This window comes from Oryctolagus cuniculus, chromosome X, assembly GCF_051225735.1.
Source record: "Oryctolagus cuniculus isolate XC-2025 breed Fujian yellow rabbit chromosome X, ASM5122573v1, whole genome shotgun sequence".
NCBI lineage: Eukaryota > Metazoa > Chordata > Mammalia > Lagomorpha > Leporidae > Oryctolagus > Oryctolagus cuniculus.
Genome location: NC_142888.1, coordinates 78,924,892 through 78,946,625, shown reverse-complemented (window position 1 = coordinate 78,946,625; position 21,734 = coordinate 78,924,892). Strand labels below are relative to the sequence as shown.

At 42.5% G+C, this 21,734-nt stretch overlaps 1 protein-coding gene across 6 annotated transcripts in view; it reads left to right on the top strand.

Moving 5' to 3' along the window:
- Positions 1 to 21,734, top strand: part of LOC149119682 (uncharacterized) — a 135,157-nt gene that overhangs the window by 68,648 nt on the left and 44,775 nt on the right. For 3 of the 6 annotated variants that reach the window (XR_016227654.1, XR_016227648.1, XM_089323779.1), the window contains one exon: positions 21,632 to 21,729. The exons of the other annotated variants lie outside the window; for them this stretch is intronic. Coding sequence is in view for 1 of the 3 variants with exons in the window: in XM_089323779.1 (XP_089179905.1) it covers positions 21,632 to 21,685 (54 nt within the window). In the remaining 2 variants the exon portion in view is untranslated. Of the gene's footprint in view, positions 1 to 21,631; positions 21,730 to 21,734 lie in introns of those variants that run through there. 6 annotated transcript variants of the gene reach the window in all.

Here is a 21,734-nt window from a genome sequence, read left to right as displayed (position 1 = left end):
CAGTTTCAAATTAGCATAGCTTTATGATACAGGACTCAGTAAATTTTAGCTTAAAGACTGTTTCAAAAGGCATATAACTATCTTATATTAGGTATGAGGCTAGGCCTTAGGTATACAACTGACTCTGTCCATTGGGGAACCAGTTTCTAGAGTTAGTATGGGTTTGCTTAGACCCAGCTGGCCCTTTGATAACAAGCAGGAGGGAGTCTGTAGCATTCCCTGGAACTGTCTCCTTAAAAGCAAGCTGGAGAGAGTATGTAACAAAATGATGCCACTACTTCAGATAAACTCTGTCCCTAAACTATGCTTTGCATCTCTCCTCTCAAACTACTTTGATTCTTGCTAGTATTGAGATTGAATTGCCTGGGCAAAACTGCTTTCATGATGGTTCATTATCTTGAGTTGGTTGTATTATTGGAGTTCAAACACTGTAGATCAGAGCTTTATATTTTGTATAAAATGTCAGTAAATTATTCATAATTATTCCACATAACCCAAGAAATAAAAATGTTATTGTTTGAAAATATAACCACTTTCTATACCTATTTCTTGCTGTAGACCTTCTGTCATCATCCAGTACCATCATACTCCAACTCCTTTTCTCTCTTATTCTTTGCTCCATTGTATGCCTCTTTCCCTCATATTCTATCATATTTTTAGCTTCATCTCCTCTATCTATCTTCTTTCTTTTTCACTTCTATAAAATTTCATTTTGTTAAAAAGACAAGGCCAACACTGTGGCATACAGGTAAAGCCACCTCCTTCAGTGCCATCATCCCATATGGGCACCAGTTCTAGTCCTGGCTGCTCCACTTAAAATCCATCTCCCTGCTAATGTGCTGGAGAAAGCAGTGGAACATGTCCCAAGTCCTTGGGCCCCTGAATCCACATTGGAGACCAGGAAGAAGCTTGCGGCTTTGGGCTGGCCGAGCTTTGGCCGTTGGGAGCATTTGGGAAGTGAACCAGTGGATGGAAGATGTATCTGTCTCTCTCTTTCCACCTGTGTCTCTGTCTGTGACTCGGCTGTTCAAATAAATAAATAAATACATTTTTTTAAAAAAAAGACAGTTGGAGCGAGGGAAGAGAAAGAGAGAATGAATAGGGGGTACAGAATCTTCCATCTGCTGGTTCACTCCCCAAATTCCCACAACTGTAACCAGAAGCCAGAAGCCCAGAACTCAATTCAGGTCTCCCATCATGGTGGCAGGGATTCAAATACTTGAGCCATCCCCACTGCCTCTTAGGTGCTTTAGCAGGAAGCTGTATCAGAAGTTGTAGAGCTGGAACTCAAACCAGCAATATGAGATACAGGTATTCCAAGTGGCATATTAACTGCTGTGTCAAATGCTTGCCCTCTCTTTTCTTCATTTTCTTTCTTATGCAAAGCTTGTATTAAAAGGCTGTACTTCTTAGGGCTGGTGGCACAGGTAAAACTGCTGCTTGCAATGCTGGTATCTACCATATCTAACTGCCGGTTTGAGTCCTGGCTACTCTGCTTCTGATCCAGTCCCTGCTACAAACACGAGAGACCTGAATGGAGTTCCTGGCTTTGACCTGGCCTAGCCCCATCTGCTGCATCCATTTGAAGAATGAACCAGAAGATGGAAGATATCTCTCTCTCTGTAATTCTGCCTTTTGAATAAATAAGTAATTTTTTAAAGTTTTATTTATTTATTTGAAAGAGTTACACAGAGAGAGGAGAGGGACAGAGAGAGAGAGGTCTTCCATCTGATGGTTGGTTCACTCTGCAATTGGCCGCAATGGCCAGAGCTGCACTGACCCAAAGCCAGGAGCCAGGAGCTTCTTCTGGGTCTCCCACACAGGTGCAGGAGCCCAAGGACTTGGGCCATCTTCTACTGCTTTCCCAGGCCATAGCAGAGAGCTGGATCGGAAGTGGAGTAGCCGGGTCTCAACCCGGCACTAATATGGGATGCCAGCACTTCAGGCCAGGGAATTAACCCACTGTGCCACAGCACTGGCCCCAATAAATATTTTTTAAAGAGAAGCCCTTAAGAAACCAATGAAGTAGAAAACAAATGTGTGGAAGGTGTTGATTTTTAAAGCCTTGCAACCCTAAAGCTCTAGTACTAATGAAGAACATACTTCATGAGTACAGAAATGCTTGTTGAGTAATTAATATGTTAATGAACCTGGTTAAATATGCCAAATATTTTGGAATCAAAGAGAGTCTGATATACCCTGTGAAAGCATTTGCTAATACTGGTGAGACTAAAAGCACCGTGGGGTCTGCCTGCCTCAAATAGCTCTTCATTCTCTACCTTTCCTCATTCTTTTCTACATCCTCATTATCCCACCCCTTTTCCTTGTCTGTTTTACACATTAAACCAGTCCCACTAAGGGTTTTGTAGAGGGCTTCTGAGAGAGACACTCCCCTGGACTGAGGAGACATACTGCAGAAGAACACAGATTATGAGGAAAGGGAAGGCAGAAAAAAATACTGAGTTATGTTTGTGAGTGTGTGTGCATGTGTGTGTGTGCACACAAAAAAGAGAGACCTGTATATAGGTATGGCCCACTCATCTGTGGTGTGAGCACCTGCCCCAGTCTCTAACCGTCTTATATTTTTCTTTCTCAGAAGCAAAGAGAAAATAAAATTCATGAGAAACCTGTCTCTCTCTCTAATATTCAGCTCATGCAAGCATAACACTTTTATGTACTGTTATGTGCTTTGTACTGCTGCAGTTTTCATATCTATTGTGATGCCCTTGAGCTCCCCAAATGCTTTCTTCTCCTGTTTGTTGTTATTCAGGATAATTTGAAACATGCCCAACAATGGGGATCCATTAGGTACACATATGCATGTAGCCTGTGGTCTATACATTTTACATGTGTACCCCTAAATACAGGTAAATGTTGACCTTGGAGTCAGTGTATCTTTTAGAGGCCAAAGTTATTTGACTTGTTTGAATTGTCTTAGCAATTAAAAAAGAGAAATTGTTTCAGAGCATGTTTGTTATTTGAAAGACTACCTTGTTAGAGAAATAACATTGAAAGGGGATTTTAAAGCAAAATGTTATTAATTTGTTTAAAAGGATAAGAGGAAAAAGCGGTGATGACTTAGCAAACATTTCTGATTGAAGTCAACATCATTTCCAATCACCAGATATTTTTAAATCACAACCATCTTGCAGAACTTTATTTTTGACAGTTCCTCTCTAATAAAAGAGGTAGAGCTGATAATACAGGCAGTAAGAATTATTCTCTAAATGCTGGTTAGGTTATGAAGGCTACATTTTTTTTTTTCAAAGAACAAGTGTTGGTGAATAGATTTCAATTATGCTCAGGACACAGAGTTGTCCTATATTGAAGATTAAAGATACCTTTATCAGCAATGACTTAGAGATCTGAAATGACATATAGATCCAATTAATTTCATTTTCCTATGTCAGTAGTGTGCTTTCTCCCCTTTAATAAGGAAATTGATTATTTACATTGTGCAGAGTTATGGGAAAATTCCATGTTGACACCCTTGTCTTGGTAAAGCAAAGGCTTTGGGTTTTTGGTTAGACCAGATGTAGTAAAGATTTGAGGATTTGAGGAGTCTTATTTCAAGCTTAAAATAATACTCTTAACTTGTGAAAGCGACATCTAGACTAGAGGAATTTTTCAGCCTTATCTCATTCTGTTACTCTGCACTGATTATTCTATTCCCACACACTGACTGGAATCTATTAAGTACTAGGACTTTTCAGAGAAATATTTTAGTTTACTTTCTCTCCCGTTTTTGGTGCCTTCAGTTTTGTTTTAATTTTTAGCATGATCTTTAAAAACATTTAAAATATTATAAATACTATTTTAGCTTAAAAGGCAGAGAGACAGACAGATAGAACTTCCATGTGCTTGTTCACTCAATTCTTGTCTCTCACTTGGGTGGCAGGGATCCAACTACTTGAATCATCGCTTCGGGTCTCCCAGAGTGTTCATTATCTGGAGGCTGTAATTGGGGTAAAGAAAAGACTGAACCCCAGGCACTGCAGAACGAGAATAGTATTCTAAACCACTACACCAGTTGCACATCACCAAAGTCATCTTTTATGTTTTTTATTTTTAAACATTTTTAATTACTTTTTTTAAAGATTTATTTATTTATTTGAAAGCGTTACACAGAGAAGGAGAGGCAGAGAGAGAGGAGGGGAGGGGTCTTCCATTTGCTGGTTCACTCCTCAATTGGCCGCAACGGCCAGTGCTGCACCATTCCAAAGCCAAGAGCCAGGAGGTTCTTCTGGGTCTCCCATGTGGGTGCAGGGGCCCAAGGACTTCACTGCTTTCCCAGGCCATAGCAGAGAGCTGTATCAGAAGTAGAGCAGCTGGGACTTGAACTGGCACCCGTATGAGATGCTGGCACTGCAGACAGTGGCTTTACTAGCTATGCTACAGCGCCGGCTCCTAAATTAATTTTTAACAGATTCAGTGTGGTGTGTAGAAACAAATCTAAGACCATAATAATATTCCCTTCCTTCCTCTCTCTTCCTCCCTCTCCCTCTTCCATCCACCCTCCTCCTTTCTCCTGTTTTATTATTATTATTTTTTTGCATTACAGTAAAAGGGCATCTTCTATTCTTTTCCCAGTCCATAGCAGAGAGCTGGATTGGAAGTGGAGCAGCTGGCAATTGAACTGGCACCCATATGGGATACTGGCACTGCAGGTGGCGGCTTTACCCGCTATACCACAGTGCTGGCCCCAAATAACCTTTATAATTTTGAGGAATGTCCCTTCTATACCTAATTTGTGATTTGTGAAGTTTTTTTTTTTTTTTTTTATCATGAAGGGATGTTGAATCTTATCAAATGCTTTCTCTTTACTTATTGAGATGATCATATCATTTTTGTTCTTCATTCTATTGATGTGATTTATGACATTTATTGATTTGTGAATGTTGAATCACCCTTTGCATTTTTGGGATAAATCTCAGTTGATCATAATGCATGATTCTTTTGATGTGGCTTTAGGTTTGCTTTGCCAGTATTTTGTTGAGAATCTTTGCATCTATGTTTATTAAGGGTATAGGTCTATAGTTTTCTTTTCATGTTGTGTCATTTTTTTTTTTTTGTATCAAAGTAATGCTGGCTTCATAAAAAGAGTTTGACAGAGTTCCATCCTTTTCAACATTTTGGAATAGTTTGAAGATTATTGGAGGTACTTCCTCCTTGAATGTTTTATAGAATTCAGTTGTAAAACTATCAGGTCCCAGACTTTTCCTTGATGGAAGGCTTTTGATTACTGCTTCAGTCTCATTGCATGTTATGGTGAGGTTGTCTATGTCTTATTGAGTTAATCTTGGTAGGTTATATAAATCCAATAATTTATCCACTTCTTTGAGGTTTTCCATTTTACTAGCATATAGTTTTTCATAGTAGTTTCTTATGATTCTTTGTATTTCAGTAGTGTTGGTTGTAATGTCTCCTTTTTCATTTCTCATTTTATTTCTTTGAGTTTTTCTCCTTTTTTTCTTTGTTAGTCTTGCTATAAGTTTTATCTATTTTATCTTCTCAAAAAACAATTTTTTGTTTTGTTGATCTTTCTGTATTGCATTTTTTAAGCTTTCAATTTCATTTATTTATGCTCTATTCCTTATTATTTCTTGCCTCCTGCAGATTTTGGGTTTGATTTGTTCTTGTTTTTCTAAGTCTTCAAGATGTATCATTGGATCTTTAATTTGCGACTTTTTTTTAATGTAAGCATTTAATGTTATAAACTTCCTTCTTAATACAGCTTTTGCTGTATCCCACAGGTTTTGATATGTTGTATTTTCATTTTCATTTAGTTCAAAAAAGCTTTTTATTTTATTTTTAATTTCTTCAATGATCCATTGATGATTCAGTAGCATGTTGTTTAGTTTCTAAGTATTTATCAGCATTCTATTATTCTTTTTGTTATTGATTTCTAGTTTTTTCCCTTTATGGTCTGAGCAGATATATGGTATGATTTTAGTCTTTTTAAATTTGCTGTGACTTGATTTGTGGCCTAATATGTGTTCTATCATAGAAAATGTTCCATGTGTTAATGAAAAGAATGTGTATTCTGTAGCTGTTGGGTGACATGTCCTGTAAATGTCTATTAGGTCCATTTGCTTGAGAGTATTATTTCAACTCCGATGTATCTTTGTTGATTTTCTGTCTGGATGACCTGTCCATTAATGAGAGTGTGGTGCTGAAGTCACCCACTATTTTTGTATTAGAGTCTGTCTCTTGCTTTAGGTCTAATAGTATTTGCTGTATGTATTTGGGTGGTCTTTTGTTGGGTGCATGTAAATTTATGATAGTCATTTCTCCTTCCTGAATTGAACCATTTATCAAAAATATAATGTCCTTGTCTTTTTTTACAATTTTTGATTTAAAATCTGTTTTATCTGATATCAGGATAGCTATGCCTGCTTGCTTTTGGTTCCCATTTGCTTGGATTATCTTTTTCCATCCCTTCACTTTCAGTTTGTGTGTATTTTTGCTTGTGAAGTGAGTTTCTTATAGGCAGCATATACTGGAGTCATGGTTGCTTTTTTTATCCATTTAGCCAACCTGTCTTTTGGTTGCTAAATTTAATCCATTTACATTCAAAGTTATTGTTAAGACCTAAAACCTATCATTTTGTTGATTTCATAATGATTCTGCCTGTTCTAGTAAGAAATTTGGTGGTGTTATGGTGTTTTCATGATGCTTACTTCTAATTCAGGATGCCCTTTAGAATTTCTTATAAGGGCCGGCGCCGTGGCTCAATAGGCTAATCCTCCACCTTGCGGCGCTGGCACACCGGGTTCTAGTCCCGGTCAGGGCGCCGGATTCTGTCCCGGTTGCCCCTCTTCCAGGCCAGCTCTCTGCTATGGCCAGGGAGTGCAGTGGAGGATGGCCCAGGTGCTTGGGCCCTGCACCCCATGGGAGACCAGGAAAAGCACCTGGATCCTGGCTCCTGCCATCGGATCAGCGCGGTGCGCCGGCTGCAGCGGCGGCCATTGGAGGGTGAACCAACGGCAAAGGAAGACCTTTCTCTCTCTGTCTCTCTCTCTCACTGTCCACTCTGCCTGTAAAAAAAAAAAAAAAAAAAAAAAAAGAATTTCTTATAAGGATGCAGTGATGGTGAATTCTCTCAATTTTTGCTTATCTGGAAAATATTTTACTTCTTCATTTTTAATGGATATATTTGCTGGATATAATATTCTTGGTTGGAAGATTTTTTTTTTTCTTTGAAGACCTTGAGTATATCACTACACTCTCTTCTGGCCCATAGGGTTTCTGCTGAGAAGTCTGATGTTAATCTAATTTGTTTTCCTTTATATGTAAGCTGACACTTTTCTTTTACTCTCTTTAGGATTCTCTCCTTGTCTTCAACTTTTTATGATTTGGTGACAATCTCCCTTGGAGAAGACCTTTTTTGGTTGAGTTTGTTTGGGGTTCTTTGAGCTTCTGGTGTCTTGATGTCCATGTCTCTTATAAGACCTGAGAAGTTTTCAACCATTATTTCATTTAGCTGGTTTTCAAAGGCCTTTCTGTCGGGGACCACGCAGCATGTGACCTCTTAGTTGAGAGACAGGGCTGGACAGGCCAGACCTGATAGTACTGATAACACAACCTTGTGTGACCTTGTGCCTTAAGGCCTTGTAACCTTTCCCCTACTTGCACTAGCATTGCAGCTACAAGATAAGCCCCCCCCTTCCCCCGCCCGATACCCTGCCTCGATGATATATAAGTGTGTGGTTGAAAAATAAAGTCGCAGCTTGATCGGCACCTGTCTTGCTGCCATCTTTGTGTCTCCTGTCCCTTTCATTTCTCCTTCTAGGTGCTCGGCCCCAGTTGCTGTCCCGCGGGACGGGACAACTGGCGCCCAACGTGGGGCTCGAGTGCGGCCCTTGGGGTTCGAGTGCCTGTAAGATTGGAGGAACGCCGCCTTCCAGGAGGAAAACTTGGATCCAAGTGATTGTGCGACCGGCTCGGAACTGCCCACCCGAGATCATCAGCATCGGTCGACGCTGTGGAGTGAAGACGGCGCAAGGTAAGTGACAGCCATGGGACAGGCATTATCGTCACGGGAAATGTTCATTTCAGGTCTCAGGGAGGCCCTCAAGACACGAGAAGTTCGGGTTAAAAATAAGGATCTAAAGGCATTTTTTGAGTATGTAGAAAGATTGTGTCCCTGGTTCCCCAAGGAAGGAACAATTGACGAGATCAAGTGGGAAAGAGTTGGAAGTTGTTTAAAGGATTTTCATGAGACCTTTGGCCCTGCAAAAGTGCCTATTACGATTTTTTCATATTGGAACCTGATTAATGACATTCTAAAAACCCGTCACCTAGATAAGACTATTGATGCCCTAGTAAGGGATGGTGAGGAGACGTTACAGCAATCCTCCCGACCTGCATCTAAATGCCCATCTGTCATTCTAGATATACCCTCCACTGATGATGACCCCAACAATATAATTAAAGAGTCCACTTTAGCCCCTACCAACGAAGCGAGCCGACTATATCCTGCCATCCGAGACAAATTAGATTCAGATGAGGAAGCTGCCCCAGAGGAAGAGGTCGTGCACTATCATAATTCCAATTGGCCCCAAAATGTTAAAAACCCCCGCCATACAATACTCACCCGCACCTTCCCATTTGTGCCCCCGCTCTCTATGACTTTAACCCTCCTGTGCCTGACTTGTCGGCCTTGCGACAGTCACTTCAACAGAGACGAGAGCACATCCAGCTCCTTAAGGAAATAAAATCCCTTGACGAGGAGCTCCGCCACCTTGCCTTAGAGCAGCCCCTTCCAAAACCTAAACAAGGTAAAGTCAGGTCCAAAACCCAACCCCTTCTAGCTTTCCCTGTAACCAGGAGGCAAGCCGGAGGTCATTCTGAGCCTGCCGCTGATGGGGTAAATGAGGCTGAGGAGCATTCGCCCCACCACTCTGAGGAAGATAGTGAGGAACCTGGGTCGGAGGAGGAAGATCAGGTCCCCAATCAAGGACCTGGTAATGGACAGCCGCCACCCTATAAAAAACTTAGTCTCAGATTTATTGAAAAACTTAAAACTGCTTGCACCCAGTATGGTCCCACTGCCCCGTATACTCAGGCCTTATTGGAAAGCCAGAGTGCCCGGTGGCTTACACCTAATGATTGGGACTTCCTCGCCAGAGCTGCTCTCAGCGGAGGTGACTATGTCCTGTGGAGGGCTGATTATGTTCAAATTTGTAAAGAAATAGCCCAACAAAATTTTGCTAAAGCTTCATCTAAAAATTGGACCCTCAAAAAACTTTTGGGAGATGCCCCGTATAATTCCAACAATTCACAAGCCCAGTTCCCTGATGGACTTCTGGCGCAAATTAAAACTGCCGGACTAGGGGCTTGGAGAAAGCTCCCTCAAAGGGGAGCAGTCACTACCTCTTTGGCTAAGATTCAGCAGGGGCCCGACGAGCCTTATAGTGATTTTGTCTCGCGCCTTAATGTTGCAGCTGAGAGACTAGTTGGCCCAGGAGAAAATGGAAGTGCATTTGTTACGCACCTCGCCTTTGAAAATGCCAACCCAGCTTGTAAAGATATTCTTCGGCCTCATAAACATAAGGGTGATCTTTCAGACTATGTGAGGCTCTGCGCTGGTGTGGGATCGGCCCATGCCATGGGCTTGGCAATTGGGGCCGCACTCAAACTGACCCAAAATCCCTCCAAGGGGACCTCCACTTGCTACGCCTGTAAACAGCCTGGACATTTTGCCCGCGAATGTCCAACTGCCTTATCAAACAGGCCCATGGCCCAAGGCGCGGCTCCATCTCCTCCAGGTAGGCCGCTCCCCTCCACCCCATGCCCCCGATGTCATAGGGGTTATCACTGGGCAAATGAATGCAGGTCAAAGACTAATTCTTCAGGCCAACCCCTCCCTCCTAGTCTGCCGGGAAACTCCCAGAGGGGCCAGCCCCTGGCCCCAGTTTCTCAAAGGACAAACCCTGGGGCAGTACGGTTTGTCCCTTCCCAGCCTCAGGCTCAGCAAATACCTCAACAATTGCTTCTCTCCAACGAGCAACCCCAGGTAGCGCAGGACTGGACCTCTGTGCCGCCTCCGATACAATATTAGATTCCACCCAGGGCCCACAAATTATCCCTACAGGGGTGTGGGGCCCCTTGCCTTCGGGTACCTGTGCTTTTATTCTTGGCCGAGCATCAGCCACCCTTAAAGGCATTCAAGTTTTTCCCGGTATTATTGACGGTGACTTTACCAGGGAAATAAAAATCCTAGCAGCCGCTATCAATGGAGTAGCTGCCGTTCCACAGGGCACCCGTCTAGCACAAGTGGTTCTTCTGCCTTTAATTACTGGAAGTACATCCCCAATTTCTTCCAGGCCCCGAGGCATTACCCCTTTGGGCTCCTCGGATGCTTATTGGGTCCAGCCAATTACAAAAAATAGGCCTGTGTTAACCCTTACTATTGAAGGAAAGGATTTCAAGGGCATTTTGGACACAGGGGCAGATGCCACGGTCATATCTCAAGATCATTGGCCCGCCCATTGGCCGCTGACCGCATCTCTCACCGATTTGCGAGGTATAGGCCAGTCCAATAACCCCCAAGTCAGCTCAAGGGTATTACGCTGGAAAGATAAGGAAGGCAATCAGGGCACTGTGACTCCTTTTGTATTACCAGGCCTTCCTGTTAACCTGTGGGGACATGACATTCTCTCCCAAATGGAAGTTATCCTGTGCAGCCCTAATGCTGTGGTCACACAACAAATGCTGCGCATGGATTATGTGCCTGGCACAGGACTTGGAAAAATGAGACAGGGCATAACTCAACCTATTACAGCCCCCTCTAAAACAGATAGACATGGGCTCGGATATTCGGATTTTTAGTAACGGCCACTGGCCTTCCTGTACCCCATGCAGATAAAATCACATGGAATACTCAAACTCCTGTTTGGGTGGATCAGTGGCCGCTTACTCAAGAAAAGCTAAATGCCGCTACAGCGCTTGTACAGGAGCAGCTCGCGGCTGGACACCTAGAGCCTTCCAATTCTCCCTGGAATACGCCCATTTTTGTCATAAAGAAAAAATCTGGTAAATGGCGCCTTTTACAGGATTTGCGCGCCATTAATAAGGTCATGGCACCCATGGGTGCCCTCCAACCTGGCATCCCAACCCCCGTGGCCATCCCAAATGGTTATTACAAAATAATTATAGATCTCAAAGACTGTTTTTTCACTATTCCTCTACACCCTGATGATCGTCCTTATTTTGCCTTTAGCCTCCCCCGTGTTAATTTCCAGGGACCGATGCAAAGATTTCATTGGAAAGTCTTGCCCCAGGGAATGGCCAATAGCCCCACCCTTTGTCAAAAGTTTGTAGCACAGGCAGTGGACCCGGTTCGTTTACACTGGCCGCACATTTATATTCTACATTATATGGATGACATTTTACTGGCGGCTCAAAACAAGTCAGACCTACAAGATTGCTTTACAGCACTTTCTAAGGCCTTTCTTGCCCTTGGTTTACAAATTGCTCCTGATAGGGTCCAGTTACAGGACCCCTTTACCTATTTAGGTTTAAAATTACAACAGGATTTGGTTTTTGTGCCCCGCATCCAGTTCCGCTTGGATTGCCTCCATACCCTTAATGATTTTCAAAAACTTCTAGGAGATATTCAATGGCTCAGGCCCTATTTAAAAATATCTAATAATGTCCTTTTGCCCCTCAATGACATTCTGCGAGGAGACCCAGATCCCTCTTCCCCCCGCGAGCTCACCCCTGCTGCGGGAGACGCATTAAACCAAGTAGCGCAAGCCATCAGCCAACAGTTTGTTTCACAGATTTCTTAAACTCTCCCCCTGCTTTTTGTAGTTTTAGCCACACCACATACGCCCACTGGAGTTTTTTGGCAAAAATCCCTCATGCCCAATAAAAAGGGTCAACCTCTTTTCTGGGTTCATCTCCCCATTTCCTCATCTAAGGTAATTGCAGTATATTTGTCTCAGGTTGCTTCAATAATCATCAAGGCTCGTTTCCTTTCCCGCCAATATTTTGGAAAAGACCCCGATGTTGTAGTAGTGCCATATACCCGAGAACAGACCCAGTTCCTTCTTCAAACTTCTGATGACTGGGGAATAGCCATGTCAGGATTTATGGGAGTCATTGACAATCACCTCCCTGATGACCCCGTGTTACAGTTTGCCCAATCCTATTCCTTTATTTTCCCAAAAAATACAAAAAGTAACCCCATTCCAAAGGCTGTTACGGTGTTTACAGATGGGTCCTCCAATGGAATGGCTGCCTTCGTGGCAGATAACCGTTCCCACGTATTTAAAACATCTTATCAGTCAGCTCAGTTGGTTGAGCTGTATGCCATACTTCAAGTCTTTACACAGTTTTCCAGTCAGGCTGTAAATATTTATACCGATAGTGCATATGTAGCTCACTCCATTCCGTTGCTTGAGACTTCTCCTTTTCTTAAAACAACTTCCAACGCTATGCCCTTGTTTATACAAATTCAAAAGCTAATACGAGAAAGACAACAGCCCTTCTATTTGGGACATATTAGGGCACACACAAGCCTACCAGGGTCACTCTCAGAAGGTAATGCCCAGGCAGATGCTGCTACAAGGCTTACCTTCCCCACAACTGTGGGATCAGTGCAGGAAGCTCAGAACTCAGAAGGTAATGCCCAGAGAGATGCTGCTACAAGGCTTACCTTCCCCACAACTGTGGGATCAGTGCAGAAAGCTCAGAACTCAGAAGGTAATGCCCAGACAGATGCTGCTACAAGGCTTACCTTCCCCATAATTGTGGGATCAGTACAGGAAGCTCAAAACTTGCATAGGTTACATCACTTAAATGCTCAATCTCTCCGTTTGTTTTGTAAAATTTCACGAGAACAGGCTCGTGAAATAGTCAAAAAATGCCCCTCATGTGTTACAAGCAAACCTGTACCGCATTTGGGAGTCAATCCGCGTGGTCTTCTTCCTAATCAACTGTGGCAAATGGATGTCACACACTTCCCAAAATTTGGCAAACTAAAGTATCTCCATGTCTCTATAGACACCTATAGTGGCTTTGTCTTTGCCTCCCCCCACACAGGAGAAGCTGCTAAGGATGTTATCTCCCACCTTATCACAGCTCTTTCTGTACTGGGAAAACCTGTTAAGATTAAGACAGACAATGGTCCTGCTTATGTCAGCACTAAGTTTAAACAATTTTGTGAGGCGCTCCATATTAACCACATTACAGGAATTCCCTACAATCCACAGGGACAGGGAATTGTTGAAAGAGCCCATCAAACACTAAAAACTTGGCTCACTCGGCTTGAAGCCACTTCCTTGTCTTTTGCCTCTCCCCGCGACCGATTGAATCATGCGCTCTTTGTGCTAAACTTCCTGACCTTGGATAATAATAATCATTCAGCTGCGGACCGTCATTGGCACCCTTCCCCTGATACGGCTCCGCCTATGGTAATGTGGCGAGACCCCCTCACCAGTAGCTGGCACGGCCCAGATCCAGTACTCATTTGGGGACGTGGCTCAGCCTGCATCCTGGACCAAAAACAATCGGCACCAAGATGGCTACCTGAAAGATTAATTAAACAAGTTAATCCGCCAATTCCTACAAATAATGATGTTGTTCCAGAGCCTGTACTTGGCCCTGAGAACGCCTTTTCTTTATACCCACAGGAATGAAAAGACCCGGCTGGACGCTACTGGGATTCATTACAGGACTCCTTATTATTGCTGGAATTGTTGCCATTGTTGCTATTTGTGTATCTTATCTTCTCTCTATTCTCTCCTCCCCTGCTACATTTCCTGAGGGCTCACTGATTAACCCCTCCAAAGGGCCCTAATACAATGGCCCTCAGCCTTGCTCTCCTGATGATGGCAATCTACACCATCCATTGGGCTCCACCAGTCTTTGCAGGGCTTGACAACCCTCAGGGCATTCAAAAATACCTTCAACAGCATCACCCTTGTACCTGCTCAGGGGGCATAATAGTATCCTTCCCACGAACCCGTGGCCGTGCTCAAAAGCCGCATTTTACACAAGACTGCGGAGATAAAACTGCTTATCTGACCGTCCCGGGTTCCCGATGGTTCTGTGTTCCCAAACCTAAGCTAGACTCTTACCGCACTGGGGATCAGTGCCCATCAGAGTGCAATAAAACTATCCATTACTCCGTGCACTCCTCCTATTATACACAGTATCAAACCTGTAATAAGGGAAATCAGCGTTTATTGTTTGCCGTTATATCAGGAGATTATGAGGGAACGTTCGGAGGAGAGTTGTCCTCTTCACGCTTCAGCTCCCCCTCCTGCCCCACTAAGGGACAAGTAGCCTGCTGGTACCCTATAGCCCCTGTGGGAGTGTCTGATGGTGGAGGCCCTCAGGATACCCTTACTAAATTAAAAACACAAAAGGTACTCGAAACCGTATTTGAAAGCCTTTACCCTTCCCTCCAATACCACCCCCTGGCTAAAGTTCATTCCAGAGGAAATAAAGACTTGGATGTCAATACCATCGATATCCTTACCAACACCCATAAACTGCTTAATCTCTCTGCCCCAAACCTTGCAAGAGACTGCTGGCTCTGTTTACGCCAGGGACCCCCCCTTCCTCTTGCCATTTTTCTACCGCTTAATAATACCCTTGAGTTCAATAGTTTCTTGGGCCACCCCCCTATGCAGCCCTTTCCCGTTCTTCCTGTCCCAACGGAAAATATCACTTGCCTTTATAAACCTCCCAACAACAATCCCTTCGATATCGATGTAGGCCTTGCTCCTTTCTGTACAAATAATGTAACAGTAAACTACCCTCTTTATGCCCCTAATTCCACCGTTTTTGTATGTAGGGATAATTTAGCTTATACCATTTTACCAACAAATTGGACCGGTAATTGCATGCATGCTATACTTTTTCCTGATATAGAGATTATCAATGGAGATACCCCTGTTCCTATCCCCTCCCTTGATTATATTGCAGGGAGACAAAAACGAGCTATTCAATTTATTCCTTTATTAGCCACATTGGGAATTTCCTCAGCTATGGTTACAGGATCCACAGGACTAGGAATCGCGGTCCACAAATATAGAGAATTGTCCCAACAACTTATTAATGATGTGCAGACCCTATCCACCACCATTCAGGACCTTCAAGAGCAAATTGATTCCCTAGCGGAAGTGGTTCTACAAAATCGTAGAGGCTTAGACTTGCTTACTGCTGAACGGGGAGGTATTTGCTTGGCTTTACAGGAAAAATGCTGTTTTTATGCTAACAAGTCCGGCATTGTTCGTGATAAAATCAAGACACTTCAAGAAGATCTGGAGCGTCGTCGACGTGCCATGGCTGAAAATCCCTTTTGGACTGGATGGAATGGACTGCTTCCCTATTTGCTACCGCTTTTAGGCCCCATTGTTGGGTTGCTTGTTGTGCTATCTATAGGTCCTTGTCTCCTCAATAGGCTGATGACCTTTATCAGACAACAAGTAGATAATTTAGCAGCCAGACCAATTCAAATACATTACCAAAGTCTGGCCATGGAAGATCCCATGGAAAACGTTATCTCTCTCTCTGGCCGGTGAAGTCTGGCCAGTGAGGTCACGGTCCCTCCAACAACTGACTCTCCCCTTCGGTCTTCCGCTGCCCCAGTCGGGAGCCCAGGAAGGGCCCCAGGCCTATCAATAAAATGAGCAGTAAGCCAATGACGGGCACCTTCCCGGAACCTCACCCACCTAAGACAGGAGTCCTTGGGGACTGGCAAGGATATCCAATGACGGGTAAGAGGTGATGGAGCCCCGGGTCGATTCCTAAGACAGGCACTGCTCGCTCATCATGCTTGGCCTAACCGGTAGCCATTTCTGTTTAATTGATAAGAAAGGGGGATATGTCGGGGACCACGCAGCATGTGACCTCTTAGTTGAGAGACAGGGCTGGACAGGCCAGACCTGATAGTACTGATAACACAACCTTGTGTGACCTTGTGCCTTAAGGCCTTGTAACCTTTCCCCTACTTGCACTAGCATTGCAGCTACAAGATAAGCCCCCCCCTTCCCCCGCCCGATACCCTGCCTCGATGATATATAAGTGTGTGGTTGAAAAATAAAGTCGCAGCTTGATCGGCACCTGTCTTGCTGCCATCTTTGTGTCTCCTGTCCCTTTCATTTCTCCTTCTAGGTGCTCGGCCCCAGTTGCTGTCCCGCGGGACGGGACACCTTTCCTTTTCTTCTCCTTCAGGAATACCTATAATATGAATATTTGGTCATTTAATGGTATCCCATACTTTGTGTACACTTTCTTCATTTTCATTTTTGTTTGATTAAATTATTTCAAAATCCTCCTTGAGGTCAGAAATTCTTTCTTCCACTTTGTCCATTCTGCTGTTAAAGCTCTCAGTAGTGTTTTTTTTCTTTCATTTCACTGATTGAAGATTTCATCTCCAAAATTTTGTTTGTTTCTTTTTAATGAGTTCTATCTCCTTAGTAATATTTTCATTCATGTCACTCATTGACTTCCTCATTTCTTTGTCTATCTGTATTCTCTCACATCTCATTGAGTTTCCTTACAGTCACTATTCTGAATTCTATATCTGTCATTTCATAGATTTTGTTCTGTTCAGGATCTAATTCTCTAGGATTATTGTGTTCTTTTGGAGATATGATGCTAGCTTGCTTCTTCTTGTCTCTTGTGTGCCTATACTGATGTCTGCCCATCTGGTATATTTTTCCCTTATTGGAAAAAATTTTTTATGGCTTAGCTGAAATGCAGAGTATCATATAGCTTGTTGCTTTGGCATTGGTTCTAACCAGTGTTATCTTTTAAAAAGAGAAACTGTAGTTTTAATTTCTACCCTTGATATCAAGTTGTGTGACTTTGAGTAATGGATCAGATCAAAACTATATCTGTTGTTACTTTAGGTCAATATTTTGCTGTTGTTATTGAAAATGATGATGATAAAAATGATAATGACTTGTTTGTGAGGTTAAATATTAATAATTTTAAGAACCTCATACCCTTGGGGATATAAGGAGTAGCTTCTCCATGAGAACCAGAATAAGTAGAAATAGCTTGTATCCTGAGCCACAAAAGTATCAATCATTCCTTGACCTTTGTTGTTAATCAATTCTGTTTTACAGCAATATTAAAAGCAAAGGACTGTCGCTCCCCCTCTTCGTGGAGGAACGACACAGGACCCTGCGCTGTTCTTTTGTCTGCTCGGTCCTTCCCGTGTTGGCTGCTGGCCCTCCACCTCCGTGGAGGGGCGGCCCCCCCTGCCACTTTCCCCACTTCCGCGGGGGAGCGGCACACTGCCGGCCGGCTCTCTCAGGGGCTGCTCAGGTGTTCCTTCAGATAGATGTTCCTGGTGCATGTTGTCTCTCTCCTTCTTTATAGTCCTCTTCCACCAATCCAACTCTGCTAGCCACACGCCGAGTATGCTGCTCTCCTCCAATCAGGAGCAGGTCCTACAGTTTATTGGTTGAACTGGAGGCAGCTGTGTAGAAGCTGTTTCCTCCTCTCCCAGCGCCATATTGTGGGAGAGCAGATGCATAGAATAAGTCTTAATTCCAGTAACTTAGTTTAGTCCGAGTTGCTCCCCACAAAGGATGTCCCTTCAGAAACCAAAATGAGGGGCTGGCCCCGTGGCGCAGTAGATTAATACTCTGCCTGCAGTGCTGGCATCCCATATGGGTGCCAGTTCTAGTCATGGCTGCCCCTCTTCCAATCCAGCTCTCTGCTATGCCCTGGAAAAGCAGTAGAAGATGGCCAATGGCCCAAGTGTTTGGGCCCCTGCACCAGTATGGGAGACTGAGAAGAGGTACCTGGCTCCTGGCTTCGGAATGGCACAGCTCCGGCCATTGCAGCCATTTGGGGAGTGAACCAACGGAAGGAACACCTTTCTCTCTGTCTCTCCCTCTCACTGTAACTCTACCTCTGAAATACATAAATAAAATATTAAAAAAAAAGGATGAGTAAAAAGAAACATGAGCCAGTATTGTGTGGAAATAGACATCCCCAAATTATGTTATTAAAAAAAAAACCAGAAACCAAAATGAAATTGAAGGTCTAATGGGTGATTGTTTACGTAAGGGAGAGGTAGAGATCCTTAGTGTGACTGAAGCATTGATGGTCTCTAGTGATGTAAGATCATGTACTTGACACTTAGAAAAGTGCAATCATGTTTTGTGTTCACATGTGTTGCAACCCATGTTTTGTCTAAATTTTTAAAAAAGATTTACATTTAGAGTTCAGAAAAAAATAGGTAGAGGATCATTCCAATTGTAATGCCCCTTGACTGTGGAGGAAATACAAAAGAATGAGGAGTGGTGCTGTGAAGGAAGAGCTACTTGGAGTCAGTGATTCTTGTAGTCACATCAGTATGAATGACATTAATGATCACCTTGATAGGATTTTATGAATGAGAAAAATTTAAAAGGGTGGAATTTTATTTAACTTACTAGAAACCACATAATTCAAAAGCAGCACTCTCATTCCATCACTCTCAATCCCTTTATCATGTGTTATTTTTCTAATATCACATCCATTTTCTGTTATTATATTCTGTTTCTTTAATCAAAAAGTCACCTCTATGAATTCTGTGACTTGAAGCAACACCTGACATACTAGCATTCAAAAAATAGTTGTGGGACTGGCGCTATGGCACAGCAAGTTAAAGCCCCAGCCGGCAGTGCTGGCATCCAATATGGGTGCTGGTTCAAGTCTCGGCTGCTCCACTTTCGATCCAGTTCTCTGTTATGGCCTGGGAAGCAGTAGAGGATGGACCAAATGCTTGGGCTCCTGTACCCACATGGGAGACCTGGATAAAGCTCCTGACTCCTGGCTTTGGATCAGCTCAGCTCTGGCCGTTGTGGCCATTTGGGGAGTGAACCAGTAGATGAAAGACCTCTCTCTCTCTCTGACTCTATCTCTCTCTGTATCTGTCTTTCAAATAAATAAAATAAATCTTTAAAAAAATGGTTGTTGGGGAAGGTGTTGACACAACAATTAAAACACAACTTGGGATTCCCTTATGCCCATATTGAAGTGCCTGGGTTTGTGGCCCAGCTCTGCTTCTAATTCTAGTTTCTTGTTATTGCACAACCAGGGAGGCAGCAAGTGATGGCCCAAATGCTTGGGTTCCTGCCACCCATGAGGGAGATTGAGATTGAGTTCTGGACTCCTAGTTTCAGCCTGGCCTAGCCCTGAGTATTGCAGGCATTTGGGGGAGTGAACTTGTAGGTGGAAGATAACCATTTGTATCTTTCTCTGTATCTTTCTATCTGCCATTCAAATGAATAAAAAAATGAAAATTTTTCAAAATATTTATTTGTTGATTGCAAAGGAGATCAAAATGTGCTACTACCAAATATGCTGCTTTAGCATATGTATTATTTTGAACTGAAGGTAACTGAGAAAAAGTAATTATAAGAAGAGTTCTCTGCCTTCCTCTCTAGTTACCTAAAACAGGAAATTACTCTCCCTTGTCAAAGTGTCCTCCTCCCTTGTACCAGGAAGAGGAGAACAATTCTTATCTTCAGACACAAAGAAGATACTAAGATAACTCTTAAAAATAAATCTTACTTCGCAATTTAGTTTTTCCTGTTTGTCAACCTTCACACAATTTACCTTCTTTAGAAGACCAAATCTTCTTTCCTTTGTCTAGTAATTTCTCTGATTTGCCACCCTTTAAAATGGTATATAAGTGTCTATGTCTAATTACTTTTTCAGATTTTTAACCTCTTTTTCTGTGATGGTATCATGCACAAGAACTAAAATTTGAATGTATTTTCCCTATTTTCCTGTCTCTTTGCAGTTTAATTTACAGGTGCAAGCTGTAGAAGCCAAGAGGTAGAGCATACTTTTTATTTTTGCTCTATATAGTTTAATGAACAGTTACTCAAAACCTAAAGAATATCTTTTCTTACTCCAAATCTTATCTGAACCAGCACTATTAACATGAGTTGCCAGAGGGCTAAAAATGTTAGCAGTACTTTAATTCCTCGCCATTTGGAAAGGGGAAAGCATTATAAAACTGGTTTGGCAGGGCATTTGGTTTAACAGTTGATGCTGCTTGTAACATCCACATGCCATATTAGAGTGCCTGAGTTTAATCTTGGCTCCAATGTGTATTCCAGGATCCTGCTAATGTGCACACTAGGAGGAACAGTGATTGCTCAAGTAACCAGATTCCTACCACCCACATGGGTGACCTGTATTGAGTTCTCAGCTTCTGGCTTTGGTCTGGCCCAGCAGTAGTCATTCCAGACATTTCAGGAGTGAATCAGTGAATAGGAGCTCCCTTTTTTGTCTATGTATCTGTCTCTTTCTCACTATTTCTCTGCCTTTCAAGTAAATAAATAAATAATTTTTAAAAATCTAATTATGTCCTGGGGGGTTGTGATGCAAAAGGCTATTTGTCTAATATGAGGAAGAGTTGGCATGGAAGAATATATACAGAAAAGTATGATATCAACCATCATTTGAGCATAGTACAGATGACTTGTCAAGTATTTTTTGAAAGTGCAGACATTCCATTAGCCATAGAGGCAAAACTCAAAGATAAAAGCCGTCAGAGGGAGAAAAAAGCAATTAACTCCACCAATACCTAAAAAGAAATGCATAAATTTAAGAAACAAGAATAAGGAAGATACCATGACTCCCCACCACCACCAAGGAACACAATATTTCAACATTAGAATTTCAAGATGAAGAGATTGCTGAAATGCCAGAAATGGAATTCAAAAAATTAATCATAGCATTACTCAAAAGCAGTTGGAAACAATCCATGAACAAAAGAAAACCATAGATTAAATGAATGAATTTTTTCCCATGAAATTGACATTTTATTTTTTCACTTTTATTTAACAAATGTAAATTTCCAAAGTACAGCTTATGGGTTACAATGCCTCCCCCCCCCCCCCATAACTTCCCTCCCACCCTCAACCCTCCCATCTCCCGCTCCCTCCCCCATTCCATTCACATCAAGATTAATTTTCAATTCTCTTTATATACAGGAGAACAATTTAGTATATATTAAGTAGAGATTTCAACAGTTTGCACCCACACAGAAACATAAATTGTAAAATACTGTTTGAGTACTAGATATAGCATTAATTCACATTGAACAACACATTAAGGACAGAGATCCTACGTGAGGAGTAAGTGCGTAGTGACTCCTGTTGTTGACTTAACAATTTGACACTCTTGTTTATGGCATCAGTAATCACCCTAGGCTCTTGTCATGAGTTGCCAAGGCTATGGAAGCCTTTTATGTTCACCGACTAAAATCTTATTTATACAAGGTCATAGTCAAAGTGGAAGTTCTCTCGTCCCTTCAAAGAAAGGTACCTCCTTTGATGGCCGGTTCTTTCCTTCTTTCCACTGGAATCTCACTCACAGAGATCTTTCATTTAGGTTGGTGTTTTTTTTTTTGTTTGTTTGTTTTTGTTTTTTTTTTTTTTTTTTTTTTGCCAGAGTGTCTTGGCTTTCCGTGCCTGTAATACTCTCATGGGCTCTTCAGCCAGATCTGAATGCCTTAAGGGCTGATTCTGAGGCCAGAGTGCTGTTTAGGACATCCACCATTCAATGAGACTGCTGTGTATCCTGCTTCCCATGTTGGATCGTGCTCTCCCTTTTTATTTTATTTATTTATTTTTTTAAAATTATTTTTACTTTCCAGGTGATTCTGAACTGCAAACAATGTGAAAATCTCTGGCTAGGACTTCTGAAGTGAGACTATGCATTTGTAACTAAAAGACGTTTTAAACATTAAAAGTGTGCTT